This window comes from Micrasema longulum, unplaced genomic scaffold, assembly GCF_059751315.1.
Source record: "Micrasema longulum isolate JH-2025_06_02 unplaced genomic scaffold, ASM5975131v1 h1tg001037l, whole genome shotgun sequence".
NCBI classification, from domain to species: Eukaryota; Metazoa; Arthropoda; class Insecta; order Trichoptera; family Brachycentridae; genus Micrasema; species Micrasema longulum.
The window spans coordinates 35,026-55,794 of record NW_028278225.1 but is presented as its reverse complement, the minus strand read 5'-3'; the positions used below and the strand labels follow the sequence as shown (position 1 = coordinate 55,794).

The following is a 20,769-nucleotide window of genomic DNA, read 5'->3' as shown; positions in this document are numbered from 1 at the left end:
AATAACAATATTCACATTTTATTTTTCATAATATTTTAAAATACGATAAAGTTTGTCTTTTGTTTTTAGTTTTGTCTGGTAGTTTATTGTATACTTTCAGTCCTTGGTTTATTATTCTCGACTGTCCTTGTCTCGTTTTAAAATGTTGCATATGATATTGTTCTGATATTCTCGAATTGCGTCCATGTTTACTACAATTTTTCTTATGTTTTAGTTCTTCGTCTACAATTATAATTACATTAATTTCTTGGTCTTTATGTTAAAAAGGAAAAACCAAATGTTATGACGTATGTATACGTCCTTCACTAGGGCCCAAAAATCTCTTTTTTTTCGCTACAAAATGAATGACCAGAATCTGATACGAACATCGAATGTTAAGGATCGGGGCGTTAGATTTGTGAGCACTCTGACATTTCATGAACACATAGAGACAATCCGTGGTAATGCATTGAAGATGTTAGGATTTGTTCTGCGTACTGCCAGGGTTTTCGAAAATATCCGCGTACTGAGAACTCTTTACAACTCCTCGGTGAGAAGTAGACTCGAGGTGGCTCGTTGATTTAGGGGCCACATGAACTGAAGTACTCTCTTATGATAGAGAAAATCCAGAAGAAGTTTCTGAGATATCTCTACATGAAAAAGTGCGGGTATTATCCTTGGCTCTACCCAACCGAGTTTATCCAGGGTATGCTTGGCTACAACAGTTTGGAGACTAGAAGGAATGTGTATTTGACTACACATTTTTATTGATTGTTGCGCGGTAAGATCGATAATTCTGAGATTATGATGAGCATTGGTTTGTATGTTCCTGATAACTACCTAAGACAGCGTCAGCATAGATTGTTTCATATTCCGATATTCAGGACTAACCTGCCTATGGTTATGCCTGTTAGAAGGGCTACCGCTATGCTGAACAACATCGCTCTGGATACGGCGGCCTCCGTAGTGTAGTGGTCAAGACGCTTGACTCACGCACGGAAGGTTCCGGGTTCGATTCCCGGTGAGAACACAAAAATTAAAATGGGATTTTTCTCAAGCCTGGGTGTTCTGTGATGTAATTCACCACTGTAATTGGGCCTCCTGGCCTGTTGTGGTGAAAAATAAAAATAAAATAAAATAAATATCTGTTCAATGTATCCGAAGGGGTTTTCCGGAGCAGGATTCTCCTACTACTTTATCATGAGTATCTTTCGTGTATTTTTTTTCTTTTTTATAATATGTACGTATTGAATATATGTTTGTAATGTATATGTAATATTAAAAATAAATTAATTGAAAAATGAATTGAATTGAGTTGAAGACATAATCTTTATTTAATGTCAAAGTTCTTTGACTCTACGGCACTAGAACTTGTGTTGCAGTCGAGAATCTAGCCACCCTCGTAATTTGGAGTCTAAAACGAGGTTTAGTGAATGCACTAAAATAGAACAACTGAATTCCGAATACTGAAATGCATTCGATATTACTTTACTCCGCAGTTACCGAGAGTTGAAATTGAGAAGCCAGATCTAAAAGACAAATATTACAATAATGACGCTATATATAGAGAGGACGCAACTTTCTGTAATCCGCCAAACGATAATAATATTTTGCTGATTTATATAGCGCCATTTTTATTGAAAATCACTTCAAGGACGCTTTACGATTTTATACATCGGCATACATTCTAACTAAGCTAAAATTACATATTATATTTACTGATTTAAAATTAAAGGTATGTTAAACGAAAAAAGTGAGATTTCAGTTGAGATCTGGGCTCCGATTACAACGGGAAGTTAACATTTATCTTCAATTTTATCTACAAAGTAAAATGAAATTTTCTGTATAAAAGCAGAATATGCACAAATTTTTTCTCATAAAAATGTTCATTGTTCAATTATAGGTTACCGATGAAGATACTTTAAATGCTCATGCAAATATGTATACTCATTTTCGTACTCAAATATCGAGTTTTCTCTATAGACAGTCGAAGATGACTCTGTAAACTTCCTATTGTAATCGAAGTGCTGAACTGACTGGGATTGTCGATGATTCACAAGTGTGAAGGCAATTGGTTCCAGGCAGAGGGGCCGGCAACGGCAAAAGCGCGGTCTCCGAACCTAGGGTTTAGGCAGCGCCGGAGTTCGACAAGTTTTCTTCTGCCTTAATCATGATATGAACGATGATAGACTTTAACAATAATTTGCAAATACTACCGTAAAACTTTATTCATTTGACCTTTTTTATGTTTTTTTCGTGATTTCATTTTAATATTAACTTAATGAACTACATAAAACTAATGTTACTAAATTATAATAAAATAAATATAAAACCACTGTGTATTTTAACTACTTTTTTTTCTACCGACCGATTTCAAAGTTACATAAGCTTCTTTATCAGGGTATACTAAACTAATGAATTCTATCCTATTTTATTTTTACAGTGATAACTAAATTACATAATTAATATTGATATATTATGGAGGTAATAAATCCAGTGTTTTTGTCGTGTTAAATGTTTAATGACAAGAAGTTAATTACTAAATGAGATATCGGAAAGCACTGGAAATATATTTTTGAATTTTTCGAAAACAATCACGCTTTCAAAAAGCTTATCTTCCATTTACTTCCAATTATTACTTTTTGTTATTATGGTTACGCGAAGAAAATATTTGTATTTTTATTTTTAAAATATTGATGTCAAGAGGTCGCATTTTGATTACAAAAACTTTGCTTTCGTCCCTCCTCAGGCGGCGAAATTTGTGTATCACATGGTTATAAATGATAAAATCCAAAAGTAATTTAATTCATGGACTAGTGAAATATAGAGTATAAAGAAAACCCAATCAGTTAGTTCGGTCGTATGAAACGAACGGATAATGCAAAAATGATTTAAAAAATATACACTGCAAGAGTGAATAGATCGTAGAACAGCCACGGAAGACTTGACATGATCAGAACAATAAAAAATTCAAATAGTGCCATATAAAAATATGCGATTGAAGGGCCTGCATGAGAAGAGGTGTGAAAGTGGAAGAAACTAGGACTGTAAGATATTCACGTTTGGCGTTCTATCCTCTCTGCCTTCCCCTACCGAGAAAAAACGTGATGGTGTATTAGTAATTGTTACAATAGTAATAATACTCTGGTTTAAAGCGGATTTTCTAGTAAGTCGGAATATATGCATGAGTGTTCCTTTTGTCATCATATCGTTACTTTTTTATTAATTAATCTAGGTACATAACATAAAAAATGTTTTTTTTTTCTATTACAACCTACATTTATTTTTTGAGTTTATCTTACATCTGTAACTTTCCAAAAAGAGACCTTCATTGTGCTTGGAGAGTGACTAACACTGTTATAGTTATTTTTATAATTTATTTTGAATCTTGAAATAGGTCACAAACAAACATATTACCTACATACATGTATATTTAATTTATAAGTTATTTAACACATATTTCTTAACCTTCTGTTTGAATTTTTATAATTTTATAATTGAAACCTTCCCATCATTAATGATTTATGTTAAATTTGGGCTGTATTGAGTTGTGAATGCAGTACCTACATCGTATTATCCATATTTCCAGTCGAAAAATATATGTATTTTTTTTTTTTTTTTTTTATTATTTTTTTTTTATTTTTTATACGCCTCCACTCGTTTGCGAGTGATTTTGGCTCTTAGAAACAAGAAAAAGAAATTTAAAGAATATACGCTTCAGTGAACGACAAAAAAAAACCCATACCCACGAAAAAATATAATATAATGTGAGGTAGTTAAAATCAGTATGAAAGAGTTGTGACAATAAAATATTATTACTGTATAAAGTAAACGTAAACATAAAATGAAATTTCGGGCCAAAAGTAAAGAGGGACATTCAATTAGACTTATTAATTAAATTATGCAAATAATATTTAACAAATTCAAATATTTTTATTATTTGTCCTTAGGAATTTAGTCAGAAGTAAATAAGTATCCAAATCATTCTGGGCTAGTAAAAATTTTACGTTAAGAGGGAACGTATATATGTATTTAGCAGTCCTAAATAATAATGCATTTTTATGTTTGCTTCCCTGCATTAGTGATCAATGTAAATTCAAAATGGGCGACAATATCAGTGATTTACGTTATGACAATTATTAATGCATGGAAATAAACTTTTTTTTATACCATTAAAAATGTAAATGATTGTCCTGTTTTTTTCCACTATTATTTTATTGGGAGTATTTTCTTTCTTATTGTATTTTAAATCTAAAGTTCATAAATAATATTAAGCCTAATATAATGTTTTATTTGATTATCTCAAAACACCAAATTGTAACATACATCACTAATGGCTTCAATTATGTTTATTTAGTAATTTTAAATTACATAATGTCGAATATACCAGAAAATAATAATACAATAGTACCAATGAAAACAGAACGCTGTTCTTACTAGGGTTCAAAAAAAATACTTTGAATCTGTAAGGTATGTTGGTGAATAATAAATTTAAAAAATAAATAAAAACTTTAATTTAGTTACTGTTAATTGTTTTGAAATAAATAAATAATAAAATAAAATGATAAATAATTGCTCACCTGTCCAAGATCGATTGTTAAATTGACTTCATTGTATTTCATCCCTCTCGATAGGGGAGGACTTTGCCACCAAGTTTCCATCCCGTCAGCAGCGAACTCTGGAGGGTGTCTCTTGGTTGGACTATTAAGGTCGCAGAAATCGCACACCTAAAATTATGAAGTAATCATTTTTAAATAATCGTATAAGTTTAAAATTCATTAAACATTAATAGGGGGTAAAATTCTGACAAACAAAAACATGTTGGATAACATGCTTAGTACACATTGTAATTAGTAATGCATATTACGCTCGTGTAATGTAGATAGTAGAAATAAAATATATAATGCTATGCTGAATGTTCAGCGCCCTTAAGATGATCTTCGCAAAAAAAGTATGTAAATCGTCCAAAATAAATAATAGCTAAAAAAAGAAAGAAAAAAATATTAATTATATGGCTTGATAAGTAAATATAAATATACGCTACATGATATAATAAATAAAACGCCGAGTTTAATATTATGACGAATACAAGTTTTGATTCTTCAAAGCAAACAAAAAACCATCACGCCGTTTCCCCGTAAGAGTAGGCAGAGAGGATAGAAACGCCATATCACCTTGTCTTTGCATACAGATCTTGTTTTCTCTGCATTCATAAATTTTCTTATGCACGCGCGCCGATTATTCCAACTTTTGACATGGCCATCTTCAAATGTTTGTCGATTTTGGTCATTAATTAATTAATTATGGATAACTTATATAGCGCCATTTTCGTAATAAAATACCTCAAGGGCGCTTTACATGGTGATTCTATTGTTAAGTTAATTTAATTAAAGCTTTTAAATTTGTAATTTAATTAAAATAATTTATTTTGTTATCACGTGCTACGGATTTATTCAAATGATTTAGAGAACAAGTGGGTTTTAAGTTTTTTCCGAAACATCACTTCACTTTCACAGTCTCGCACCTCTGCTGGGAGAGCATTCCATGCCATAGGGCCTGCGACCGCAAATGCGCGTTCACCAAATTTAGTGCGCTGTTTGCGTAGAGGTATAATAACTTTTCCTCTCGCCGTAGACGTAGCTGATCTAAGCGTGAGACGCCTGTCAGCTAGTTCATCTGGAATGCATAGTTCCCTTAGATATTCCGGAGCCGAGTTGTGCAGTGACTTATACATAAGCCAACAGAGTTTGTATTCGTCATGCCATGTCTTTCTTGGTCTTCCTCTATTTCTGCATCCATCAACATTCGAATCGTAAATCTTTTTGGTCGTCCTTTCGCTGTCAATTCACTCTACATGTCCAAACCAACACACAGCTCCTTCCTTGATTTTGTTGATAATGCTTATCTAACCCTTACAGATTTTTATTATTTTTTTATTTTTTTATTTCTCATAAAACTTTATATTTTTTATTTTATATGAGGAGACCTCACTGAGTATACCCCGTGTCGAGGCATACATTTACATTTTGTTTTATTGTGTTCTAGTTACAGTATGTAAGGCTGAGATATGCATTATCGAGAGAATCAAGAAAGGGGTGCTGCGTTGGTTTGGACATGTAGAGCGATTGCACAACGAAAGAACGGCTAAAAGGATCTCCGATGCGAATGTTGATGGATGCAGAAAACGAGGAAGGCCGAAAAATACGTGGCACGATCAAATCCATCCAAACTCTGTTGGCTTATGTATAAGTCACTGCACAACTCTGCTCCGGAATATCTAAGGGAACTATGCATTTCAGATGAACTAGCTGACAGACGTCTCACGCTTAGATCAGCTACGTCTACGGCGAGAGAAAAAGTTATTATACCTCTACGCAAACAGCGCACTAAATTTAGTGAACGCGCATTTGCGGTCGCAGGCCCTATGGCATGGAATGCTCTCCCAGCAGAGGTGCGAGGCTGTGAAAGTGAAGTGATGTTTCGGAAAAAACTTAAAACCCCCTTGTTCTCTAAATCATTTCAATAAATACGTAGCATGCGACAGCAAAATATTTTTTTAAAATTAAATTACAAATTTAAAAGCTTCATTTAAATTTATTTAACAATAGAATCACTATGTAAAGCGCCCTTGAGGTATTTTATAACGAAAATGGCGCTTTATAAGTTATCCATAATAATAATAATAATAAAATACTTGAAGATGGACAAGTCAAAAGTAGGAATAATCGGCGTGCGTGCATGAGAAGATGTATGAATGTAGAGGAAGCGAGGTCTGTAAGCAAAGACGGAGTGATGTGGCGCTCTATCCTCTCTGCCTATCTCTACGGGGAAACGGCGTGTTGGTTTGTTTGATAAAAGTGACGATGTTATTTTAAGTCAAAAGAAATGCCAAACATAATTTTGGGTTTTTTTTTTATCAATATTCCTACAGAGATGAGGTAGAATTTTTTCAAATTCAGGATTATCGATATTCGAGCGTTTACAGGGCTTATGACCTGTCATTGGCTGGGTTGAGTGGCCACTTTACGTTTTACAACATTCCCCATTCCGCTTATTAGCGAATATCGACACAGGTACCATTTTGATTCTTGTATATATCTTATTAAATGAGAAACCATTCACTAGCGTGTTGGAGCACCATCTATGTATTGATATTGAAGTTAAGTATTTTTAATTAGCATATTACTTTATTTTATGTATTTAAGACTCTTCCGAGTTAAATTAAGTACTAGTAATCGCCTGCAGATGATTCTGCAATTTATTTATACTTATATTTTGACCAGATCTTATTACACAACATTATTTTTTGGTATGTGTATTTTTGTACATACACAAATCTGGATTTCTCCCGAGGGGGAGTAGGTATATATTTTTTTATCAATATTCCTACAGATATATACCTACTCCCCCTCGGGAGAAATCCAGATTTGTGTATGTACAAAAATACACATACCAAAAAATAATGTTGTATAATTTTGGGTATTTGCTACAGCAAATGTCAATGACAACAACGCTGCCTATTGACCTATGCAAGTTGATATTTTATCATTTTTTATTACGATGTTTCTTCATTAGTTCGTTATTAGTCAAAATGTACTCCGTTCTCGGATAACATAAACCGTAGCCGATTAGGATTTTCTAGGAATATTTAGTAGCCATATGTAGTTGCCTAGCGAACATGTGTTCGTTTTTTTAGCTAAGGAACTAAAATCCCTCGCCTATCACCCAAGGCTGTGGATACAAACAAAAAATAAGAACTTGGCTGAACACATAACATAAATATGTACTAGGTACTAAGTACACGTTTATCGTATCAAAACCTAGAAATGTATTTGTCGAAGCATTCAAAATTAGGAATACTGAAAAATTATTTTGAAGAGTATTAAATTTTAAATCTTCAATAGTCGATTTGTTATTAATTGAGATATCTCATGGAATTTCATTGTAAGTAGCATAATTAGCATCTTTATCTACATAATTATTATGTACGTGTGATGTCACTGAACTCCTACTAAACGGCTTAACCGATTTACGTGCAGTTTTCGGATAAATGTAGATCTTTGCGCTGCGCGTGTTTGTAGATATTAAAATCTTCAATCTAATATGTAAAAAAGAAGTTAGGAGCCTAAATGTTTTAATCGCCGATTTACTAGGATTGCATTCGAGGACAATGCATACACAAAATAATGCAAGGATGTTATTTTTCTGCACAAAAAAGTTTGTTTTTGAATGTTTACAAACAACATTAGTTTTTTGTAGATCTCAATCTGATTCTTTCTTTAATTTCCTTATAATTTTTACCCATTTATTTCTTTTTACAAAATTTTTAGTAATATGTTCTAAATTAATATTAAATAACATTAAATACATTTTTAAAAATCGTATTCCTACATAAGTGAACCCTTGTTGGAGAGAATAACGAACTTTGAGATTTGCAAAAAAAATCTATATTTGAAAAATATTTATTTTATGTTTTGGAATTCAACCACAAACAAGTACCTAGGTACCCACTTATTTGAATGTTAATTATTCATCATACGTACAGAAAAATTATATACACAATATATGGCTGGTGATATTGCACTTTTTTTTGTTTTGCTTTGGGCAACAGCAAATCACCCAATGACGAAACGAAAAGATTGAAATGTCGAACTCAATGTCAAATGTACATATAAATATATAGTTTATCGAATATTCTAATTTCAAAAATACGTTTGGTGAAACAGCTCATAGCAGGCAAGCCAACGTTTGGGCAGAACAACGTCGGATGAGTAGCTACAACTAATACTACCTTCACGCCATTTCCCGGAGGGGTAGGCATATAAGACAGACCGCCACACACGTCTATTCTGACATTCATGACATACATTCCTGGCTTCTTCCACATTCATACATCTTGTCATACATGTCCTTTGGTCGTGTCTGCTTTTGACATGGCCAGACTTAAGATTTTGATTTAACTGATCATGCCACGTCTTTCTTGGTCGTCCACGTCCTACATTACCATTAATTCCCCCCATAATAAATATCCGTTTATTTTATTTTATTTGGGAAAACAACAATTCTACATACATATGTATAGTAAACAACAAACATGTTAAAGTTAGTGAAGAAAATATATTACATAATATATATTTTATACATATAAAAATGTTTTTTATATAAGTATATTCTTTTAAAAATTAAATAAGTTATTTAAAAAAATACATTTACATAATACTTTTTTTTCTCTACACAATACTCATGTAATTTTATAAAAGTAGATTGTATATATTTATTTATTTTTTGTTTCATGTTGTAATTATATATAAAAAAAAATATATTTTGATGTTTTTTTATGTATAAGTATATATACCTATATATTTTTTTAATGAACTGTACTGAATTGTTTTACAATTCTTTCGTCATCCATTCGTTCTACATTACTTAGTAACCCGTTCTTAATCTTATCAATTACACATGTCTTAGATTTGCACTCTCGCCTGATTTCATCGATCGTAACCCGGTCATACATTGATTTCCCACACATTCGTCTAAACGACTGCATTTCGAGCGCATTCACTCTGCTTTCATCTTCCTTTGCCAGTTCTATGTTTCACTTTCACATATGAGTTTTGGGACTAAAACCCCATAGTGCACTGCCAGTCTAGGTTCGATTGACATATCTTTATTAACGATTACTGTGCTTAGTGCGACGTTCATTTTTCTGTCCGCATTCACTCTTCTTTCAACATCTTTTTCTACTCTTCCATCTCTTAGAAACATGCTAGTAGCAAGTATTTTAATGGATAACTTACATATATAAAAATATATGTTATGCCTAATCTTTAATACTCCTTAAAAATCAAAATCTTCTTTATACGTGAAATCCAAGTTCTGTATTAAATTCACATGCACCATTCGGTGCGAGAATGATCATAATGGTTGACACTATTCTTTTCATATATAGCTTCAAGAATGTTCAACGTCTTGAATGAACATACTAAGTTCTCCAAAACAACTTCTATATTTAAGATGAAGATCCATAACTGGATTTTATCGAGGGGTAGAGACCACTGCATAAGATTGCTTCGGGAATAAATATATAATATCGATGCTGTCTTCACTATTATTCATATATACGTATATCATACTTGAATAAGCTTAATAGTGATGCTTAATAATTTGTGAATATATGTATATTTTAACTATTGCCAATTGAAGCATAAAATTATTTATTATTATGTTTATTAAATTACATATTCTACCATATTGATGTGTTACTATTATTACTTTATTGAATTATTTTTACTATCAATTAATTACCGAATTGAATAATAAAATAACTATAAATTATTAATTAAAAATTGCCATGTTTTATTAAATACTTTTTCTGCATTCCATTTCTTGAAATGTATTAATTTTTATTCATTACATTTTTTAAATTATTATTTTGCATATTGTTTTAATTATTTTAATTATTGTTTAATCTATTTTTTAATGTTTTGATTTATATATAGAAAAGTCCCGACTTAATACGGAATTTTCAATTAAAAAAATATAATTGTGTCATGATAAAATTATGTATTGTGTGCATTAAATAAATAAATAAATTAAAACATAAACAATAAATAAATAAATTAATTTATACATAAAAAATAAATAAATAAATTTTCATACTTTTACCAGATATATATAATGCGAGTCGTTACATGTCAAAAGTTGTTTTAAACATATTTTTACCACGAATCAAATATGTAACTATGTTTCCGTAACTACATTTGTCGAAAAATGTTATCTTTATTTTTTTTATCTCCAATTGAGTTCAAAGGCTATTGAAACGGGATGAGGTTTTAACCTTAATAATTTTATCTTCAATTCATAGAATATATATTTGAAATATCAAATGCTATCATTCAGTACAGAGGAGCATATTATATCTTTATCAAACAAGGGAAGCTCTAGTAATAATAGACATGTATGTATTTTATATTTGTGTATGAGTGCTACTCATTGTATATTCGCAGAATCGAATTCTAACACTACAAAATTATTTTTGTTTTTGTAAAAGCAGTGTAGAAAACAATAAATATTATAATAATCAATAATACATTAAACTTTGTTAGAAATCATCATCATAATCATCATTCTCTTTCCGCATGGTGCATAGGGCACTGCATTACATCGCAGCGTATCTTGATATTTTTTGTTACATAAAGGTAAGATGATCAGTCTGACGCTTTAAGTACCAGTCCAGGGACTATAAAATATCCTAGTGTTCAAAAAAACACCTTTTTAAATATATATCTTCATGCCAACCATGTCTTGAATCGAACCCGAGACCTCTTGCATGAGGGGCAAACGCGCTGACCAATTTTGTTTAAAATCACTCAACACATAATTTTTAAAATTATAATTATCCCGAAAGGTTCCTAGGTATTTAATCCACATACCCCTTGTCATAAAATAAACTTAATATTGATGTACATATATACATAAATAAATATGTATATATTATGCATATTTATTTTAATTTAAGAGATAAGAAAACTTTTTAGAGAAGGAAATATGAAAGTCTTAACGTTTACGGGTATGACCTGTCAGAAGCTACGACAGTTGGCTGGCTTGAATGATTAAAATTAAAATTAAAAATTATAACACAAATATCAATTTCATATACAATTTTTTGTTCACTTTGCCAAGCTGTGTGAAACAGTACTTATGATTTTTTTGTTGTTTTACTGTTGAATGTTTTATTATTTTAACTTTCTACTGAATATGCTGTATAATTTTTAGGTATTTTTTAAAATGTAAATCTTGTATAATTTTTCGTGTGATTTTTTTTTATTTTTATAAATCTTGTTTTTGAAAAAAAAAAATACATATATTAAGCCAAATATGTTAATATTATAAATATTTGTAAAAGGCAGATTTGCCGTTTATGTTAATAAAATAAAATAAAATAAATTTCAGCATCTGAACAACGCGCAGCACTATATGTGCACCATATTATAATTAATAATAAATAAATTCTTCCAATGTCTCGCAGCAGGCAGCAGTCTCCTGCAGTGGCCTCTTCACGCAAATGAAACCCAATTTTGAAAATATCTCTTGGATATTGCTTTTTATGGAGAACTTTATATGTTCATCTAGGACCTTGGACTTTGAAATTTCTTAGTGCAAAAGTCGTATGTGTTTTAGGCATTCATTCATTCAAATTACAAGAAAATCTTGTACGAGCATTCTGCTGAGATCTCCTCCTGTAGCCCCGTGACTAGAAATGTGTCAATTTTTTAAAGTATGTCCAGCACCTTCGTGGATCGGATAGTCAATGGGAAGTTAACAGAATTAACTTTAATTGCCCATAAAGTGAAATCTTATTTTCTGAACGAAAATGTGTATATTTGTATAAGTTTGTAAAAAAACGAGGGTAGGCTGAAACGTACTTGTACTGCACACATGCTTGTAGAGCATGAATAAAAACAAATAGCAAGACCAGGAAAAAAGTCAATTAAAATACAATTCTCAAGCTTCAAAATCACCGTTAAACCTAAAACATTTCTTCCCACGTGTAATATGTTTTTTTATTCCACCACTGAAAAATTCTTCAGACTTTTCTCGAATTCGTCTTCACCTCATCGTCCGAGGTGAAATTACTACCTTTAAGATCTCCTTTGAGTAAAGGAAAAAAAATCGCAAGTTGCAACATGGGGAGTAAGGAGGGTGTGGAATCAGTTCAAACTTCAGGTTTCGCAGAGCCTCTTCAGTTGCGCGAGGCGTGTGGACGAGCGTTGTTATGTTGCAAGATTATTGGTGCCAGGCTGCCTCTAACAGGACAAATTCTATATCAGAAGTGTTTTAGAGTTTATATGTACTGAGAATATGGTCTGTCTGTGGTCTTTCCCCCTCTCAATGATTACTGAATGGAGTTTCTCGTTACTATCCGTTGCCCTGTTATAGCTCTTGTCAGATATACAGATCTGGTGGGCTCCAAAAAAAATTACAAGGCATTTAAAAAGTTTTGTAATCATTTGGGCGAATTGATCATGTCTGATCGATTTAATCCCAGTCAGTAAAGAATTTGATTCCCTTCTTTCTTAATCCAATGAAGTGCATATTATGTACAAATAATCAGTCACATAAACTTAGTGAGAATCCCAAAACACTGACAAAATATTTTTTTGCGGGTGGTTTTGTTTTGAATTTTTCCGCCTGAGGAGAAGACGAATATCGATATTCAGCGCACTGTCTTTTTTTTTTAGGGTCGTAATGAGAGACCTATGACTCCTCCCCCGTCACAATATTCAAAAGAAAATCGTCTTCTTTGTCACGGTAGCGCTGCAAAAGTTGCTCGCAGCATTCCAATTGACGCTGTTCATTCTCGTCTGTGAGACAGAGTGGTGCCCATAGTGCACAGATTTTACGGTATTCCAATTGTTCGATGATGAAGCTGACACGTTTCTTGAATATTCCAATATGGTTGGCGATACACTTTTGAGTGATTCGCCGGTCATTTTTAATCAAATCATCGACGAGCTTGCGATGTTTATCGTTTGTGGCAGTAATCGTACGTCCGCTGCGTGTTTTATCAAGAATTATGGCTTTTTCAGTCTCGCAACAACGACATTTTATTACCCATCGATTAGCATCATCACTTCAAATACCTTTGAAGCGACGATGAATCTCAGTAGGAGTCACTTTTTTAACAGTTGAAAATTTGATACCAGTACGCTGTTAGCTCGAGTTGACATAGCACTAGAACAGGTCTCCATGCATCCGATTTTTTAAATACACTGGATGGACGCAACGCCTTCAAACCTGCGCATGCGAATAGACTAGGAATGTTACTTCCACTTGTCACTTGGCGCGCTTCTGAAGCTCATTTAGTTCGCGTTCTACAAGCATGTGTGTATCAGTTTGCACAAATTGACAGAAAACTCGATTTTAATTTATACACAGTTGAAGATTACTCTGTTAACTTTCCAATGTATTCGGGGCCCTGGTTCTCATAAATGTTTCTAAACCATCATCATTACCTTATTTGCACCTAATGAAGGGCCGCATTCATACATCAAGAAAATTGAAAGATAGACTGAACGTCTATGCTTTAGACACCGCAGTCTAGGCTCTAGGCAATATTCTATAATTCCTAGACCATGGAATATAGCACCGAAAAAATCACCCTTTTAATTCAATATTTCGTGATTATGATAAAATTATAAATAAACTTATCAATGAAACTTCTTGGTTTAGTTTTTCTTTTTTTTTTTTTTGACAAACGAGCGCTTTCATCTAAGTAGGCATCTTCAAGACTGGTGATTTTTTTACAACATTTACAGTTTTTATACTTTTCTAACAAAAAACAAAACACAACACAAAACACAAAAAACATCAATATTATCAATAGTTCATGTTAAAATTAACAATCTATGCAGAAAGTGAATTCAAATCACGTATGTGTCGAAAAACATTTTGTCTTAGAACTATTAATGACTAGGTCAATATTATGAAAGTGATTCAGAGTACTATTATTTGATATGTAACAATGTATTCTAATGATGAAATCTTATCTTTATGCATATATTTAATGATCAAGATAATAAATGTAGTATCTTTTGATCCAAGATTTGAGTAATGAAAAAAAGTTTGGATTTTTTTCCAATTGTTTACAAACATTGTAAACATGTGAAGAAATTAATAATTTGCTTTGTCCCGCATAGGATACCACTGGGTGCAGAAACAAGAATAGTATTTACAGGATTTTCATTTTCTGAAGAATGTTTAAATATATAAGTATTTTTGAAAATAAATAATAAAAACGCCTTTTATAATATTATAGCTATACTGTGCACTTAAAAACGCAAATATATCAAGTAACAAGCAATGTCATATAATATAATAATTTTAAAAACAATACTGGATGTCATACATAAATATACATACATTCAAGAAATTGCAGTAATATGTAAATCAACAAAATGTATTTTTATGCTTCGCAAAAAATCAATAGGTACGCAAAAATAAAACCGCCAAGATCTGTTAATTAAATTACAATTTTGATATTTTTTTTTGTGATTTTCCAGTAATAGATGTTTGACTTTGTTGTTAACTATTAAATAATGATACATGTACGAGTATACTGATTTCAAAATTAATATAATTAAAATATAACTTACTTAAAATCTCAAGGTAAAAAAAAACAAGCTGATCGGTTTCGAAATACAGCTGTTCTTTTGGAAAAGGATAAGTTTTATTCATAATAATTGTTATAAAATTTTACATTTTGCCATTGAGGATTATTCCTAAATTTTTTTTAAGCCATGGATTTTTTAAAATGTTCTAAAGTGTAAATAAAATCTATATAAATTATACGTAAATGCACCATGGCCGTAAATAAATCAACTGTACATAGTATAATAATTATACCGGATTGTTTAATATGGAAAATCAGAAAGTTGGTGCTTCAAAAACTTAGTACATCATCCCTACTTATACAGATATACAAATAATGACAAATTTTAATAAAATAAATACTTTGTTATTACTATAATAGTTTTACACATACAAGTTAATTATATTAAAATCTTACAACTATAATTTCGAAAGAGTACTCCTTTCATCGACGGGCAACACCAAACTTTAATAAACTTGTACGAGTTACAGTAATAACAAAGTTTTTATTTAGTAAAAATTTGTCATAAAGTTAATGCCGATTTAATAAATAATGTTTATCAAAATCATTAAGCCTTCGTCATGAGTCAAGAATTTCAAATATCAAAAATGTAGGCACTGTCAGTTGCTCCAAACACAAACACTATCATCATCGCAGCGTAACTCCATATTTTTGTTGGCTGAAGATAAGACGGTCAGTTTTACGCATTAGAAGAGTCGAATTTCTCTCAAACGAAAACCAGAAATTCATGTGTTTCAGCACTCGATAAAAGTGCTTTCCAATCTTGTCATAATAACGTGTGCCATCACCGACGATACTATGTGTAAAGCTAGGGTTTCCTAGGACAGCGGTGCCCGTATTTTAACGGCCGTAGTGAACATTAATGCGGTTGACAGCCGTCGTAACGGTGACTAGAGAGTGGTTTCCTATAAAAATGGTGTTGATAACACCGTTAAAAAATAAAACCACTCTCTAGTCACCACTACGACGGCTGTCCACCGCATCACCGTTCACTACGGCCGTTAAGATACGGGCACCGCTGTCCTAGGAAACCCTAGCTTAACTATTTTTTTAATAATTTATTTTCAAGAAAAACTGGAAACATGAAATATTTCAGTGTTACCTTGTTAAATAAATATTTCATGTAAACCTTGTCAGGAATCGAACCCGAGACCTCTTGCATGGTAGGCAAACGCGCTGACCATTAGATCACGATCGAACAGTTCCTAGCTAAAAACCAACAATAATAATAAAATATTTTTTTTGGGAATAATAAAAAAACAATAATCTGCCCACCGGTTTCGGAACATGACAGTTCATTTGTCAAAGGAACAGTATTTAACATGGAAAATCACAAAGTTAGTGATTCAAATAATAATTTTTAAAAGCGGCATTGTGAATCTCACGGCAATCGGTTCTAGGTTCTAGGTAGAAAGGGCAGCTCGGCCAAGAACGATCTCCGAACCCAGTATTCGGGCAGCGCCGGAGTTCCACAAATTTTCCCTCTCATTGGTCATACGTATCTCTCCTCAAAATTAATTTTATTAACTTACGCATTATTTTATTATTTATGGCTAACTTATACAGAGCATTTTTCGCAAACTTTTTTCTTACGTATATGAATGTAATAATTAGTGTGATTATTTTTATATTCTTTTTTTGAATATTTTATAAAAATAAAAAATACCTGTCCTTGGATGACGTTGATATTTTCCCCATTTTCCGCATTGGCTCCCACAAGTTTGCAGTACAATTCCGGTTCCTCGTCTCCGCACGTCGCTGTGGCTGTGATCTTCCGCCCTTCGGCCAAGTTGAAGTACGGCGGGGTCAGGATCTCCGCCCTGGCGCCCAGCCCCAGTAGGAGCACGCCGAGCAGTAGATTGTATGTGAACATTTCGCCTTTAATTCTTCCCGAAGCGGGTGCGCCGCCAAACATGTTCGCGGCTTTCCCGGTCGCTGGACACTGTGCCACTAATTTAAAATTTAACTGTATCACTAGTTAGCCAAAGCTGTGGACTAGGGACGCAATTATTGCTATTTTTACTTCATTTATATAGCACGCGAAATTAGTCAACTTGGCATTTGGAATGCTATTGCTAATTTAGTTAAACTACAACAACAACAGCAACAAAACATCACGTTATTTCCTCGTAGGAGTAAGCAGAGAGGATAGAACGCTATTTTACTCTGTATTTGCAAACATACCCCGATTTCTCTTCATTTACACATATTACATGTACGGTGATTATTTCGACTTTTGGCAATTGACATGCCACCAAGCCACCTGATAAAAGAGGCCATAGAAATTTCGCATTAGTAGAGATGAAAAAATACGCTTCAAAACATCGTGGTACCCGGCATTGAATGTAAACACATAAACCGATGCAACACAAAACTGCCAAGTGCGGTATGGTACAAATTCCTTATACGATTAAAATATCCTACTACACTAAAACTAGATCAGCCTAGATTATGGACGTCGTTACGCTTTCTGAAATATTGGTAAGGAGGAGTATTAATACAAGGCTCAATAACCTAGAAAAACATTACAAGAAAACAAAGACTTGATTACAAGGGAGGCGAGAATAACTTGCTTGTATTAATTTACAAAAGTGTTTATTCCCGTCCCTTTTCAGTTGGTTATGGGCGCTTCTTCCCGATAGATCTGGCGCTGGCCATGTCTTTCTAGATCATCCTCGTTTTCAACATCCATAAACATTCACATCATAAATCATTTTAATAGTTCTAGTAGTGTGATTATTTTTCTAATGGATATGTAATGCCATTTTCACCTCAAGGTTGTCTCAAAAAATGGTTTTCAGCAGTATTGAATTTCATTTAAAAAAAATTATAAGTAATATAATTTATTTCGCTATGCCAAGAATTTATTCGAGCGAAAGGTGGATCGCCACACACGTCTACGCAGTTTCATAGCTTCTTCCACATTAATTTAATCTTGTTATACATGCTATTCGATAATGTTAACTTCTGACGTGACCAGATTCAGCGAAGTTCGTAAGTTTTCACGGACTTTCAGATATTTGTGATGTATTTATTGAGATTTTTCTTCTTTCGGCCGACGTTTTGGACAGCGTTACAGTATCCATCATCGTGCCCAGATGAAAAAAAAAAGTCATGGCACTTTGTAAAGCACCCTTGAAAGGCGAAAATTACCATTTTAAGTGAATAATAATTGTTTGTCTGACTACGCCATTTTTGTAAAGAATCACCTCAAGGTCGCTTTACAACTATCTATGTACTTAAACATACATTCTAAAGAAGCTAACACTACATGCAGATTATACTTTCCGATTTTAATTTTGAGGGTATGATAAATAAAAGAAGTGAAATTTCAGTTGAGATCTTAACTTACTGAGACTGTCGGTGATTCGTAGGTGTGAAGGCAGTTGGTTCTAGGCAGAGAGGCCGGTAACGGCAAAAGCACAATTTCCAAACCTAGTGCATGGGCAGCGTTGGAGTTCGACAAGTTTTTCTCTGCCTGAATCAAATGCTGACCTAATAGTAGATTTTCTTTGACATGTATTTTACCTAATATAGAGATCCACCAGGTAGGTACATGTATTAGAGGCATTTAATGAAGGGATTTGAGTACTGCCCAGCAAAGCTTATATTTTATTACAACAAGGCTCTTCAACTAGCGCAAATCTTGAAGATGATGCGAGATGTGAGAGTATTTTTTTACTCGCGTAATAAGTTATTCATAATAATAATGGCACAGTGACACAAAAACACACCTCAACTCTTATTATGATCGGATTTGATGTTTTGATTTATCTGATCACGTCAAGTCTTTTTTAGTAATTCTCGTCTTACATTACTATTCCATCTCGATAAAATTAATAATATAGGTACCTACATGGCGAGATGAAATTATAATTTGTTTAACCAATATTTCGTCATCTATTACTTCCACTTGACCAAATCATCTAAGTGATCTATACTTATCGCAGGTTTATATTCTTGACGGATTTACTTTTATCCGTTATTATTTGCTATTGCTATTATAAATTCACTGCGCTAATGCTAATATTTCCATCACTGCGCGAGTTAAAGCTGAGGACACAGAAATTGACGAAATGGGGAATTCGAGGAACGCCAAACAACCAAACAGTCTTCTAAACTAACCGAGTGTGCACCATGTGTTGTGATTTGTACCGCCCGATAGAACAAGGATGCCCAAAATCAGGAAAAAAATAAAATGCTGGATATGTTCAAATAATAGATAAATAATTTACATATTTTACACACAGAAGAAATAAAAAATATATTTTAGTATCGTGTACCTAGACAAACAAAAAAGAACACTATGCGGTCCTGTTCAGATTGCCTCGTAGTACAGTAGTTGGTGCATTCGCCTACCACGCATAAGGTCCCAGATTCGGTTCCTGGCTGGGTCGAAGTGGAATATTTACTTTCTATTTATATACGCCCAGAGGGCTTTTACACGACAGGTATTAAATTAAAGATTTTTATGGTATAAAAAGTTCAAATCAATTTGAATCGGGTTGTGGTACCGTGGCTAGTGTTGCGTACTCACGGATCAAAATTCTGAGGTTCGAACCCCACTCTACTCCAACTTGATTTCCGTTTTATAAGTGAGTTATTTACAACTCGTTAAAAATGGCTGGCATAATTAAAATATTTGTTTTAATTATAGAACGCATATATATATACATTCATATTTTTTAATATGTACAAGAATTATTTTTTTTAAAGTACCGAATGTCATATTTTTAATAAATATAAATACAAAATACTGAATAAAATTAGGTAGGTAGTAGGCACATAATTAAATTGGTTTGAAAAATTACAACTGTTTTAAGGAAAAACATTAAGTTTAGAGTAGGAATTATTTAAGTGTAGGTAGGCAAATCAGAAGTCATATAGATTTTTATAGCATTCAAATTATGCAAATTATTTCGATTTTATCGCCGTACGAATTTTTACTCTAAAAACTAACGATGGAAAACGAAACATACTTGTTTTAAAGGTGGTATAACACTACATCATTTCACTATTCCCGTACTGGTACCTTAAGCGTAAGACTGATCACCCTACCTTCATGTCATAGATGATCAAAACACACGCTGCTTTTGGTGATCCAACTTAGAGCCATATTAACCATAACCATCTGATGCGTATAGGGATATGATGATAATGAAGATTACATGTAAAAATAATAATTTATATGTAGGTATATGGTTTTTTCTTAATTTTTCTTTAAAGATAAATTGTAAGGCATAAATAAGCAAAATGACGAAAAAAAATTTTTTCTTCATAAAAAACACGTCTCAAGAAATTAATACTTTCATAATCACATTTAATTTTGCCAACCCTGTTTAGAGAAGAACGGAAATCTTTAGCAGTTTTGTGTGCAAAGCTTCAAGTTTTTATAACAGAATTTTTCTGTCAGGACCTTTTTGATTGAATATTCAATATTTTAAGTTACAATATATAACACATTACATACATAATATAATATATATGTGTATGAACCTAAACTACTAGACAATATATTACAATAAAATGGCAGAATATTACTATAAAAAATAAAACAAATGAAACATTTTATTATATATTATGTTATATTATTTATGTTTAAGCAACATGTATTCTTG

General features: G+C 32.4%; 1 protein-coding gene across 1 annotated transcript in view; it reads right to left on the bottom strand.

The window, feature by feature from the left end:
* LOC148277420 (laminin subunit alpha-like) overlaps nt 1-17,097 on the bottom strand; it is an 83,671-nt gene extending 66,574 nt beyond the window's left edge. The window contains exons 1-2 of the mRNA XM_088232906.1: nt 16,818-17,097; nt 4,560-4,706 (exon numbers count right to left, since the gene is read on the bottom strand). Of these exons, the coding sequence (XP_088089032.1) occupies nt 4,560-4,706; nt 16,818-17,066 (396 nt within the window). The 5' untranslated portion in view covers nt 17,067-17,097. The remainder of the gene's footprint in view (nt 1-4,559; nt 4,707-16,817) is intronic.
* Nucleotides 17,098-20,769: the final 3,672 nt, after the last annotated feature.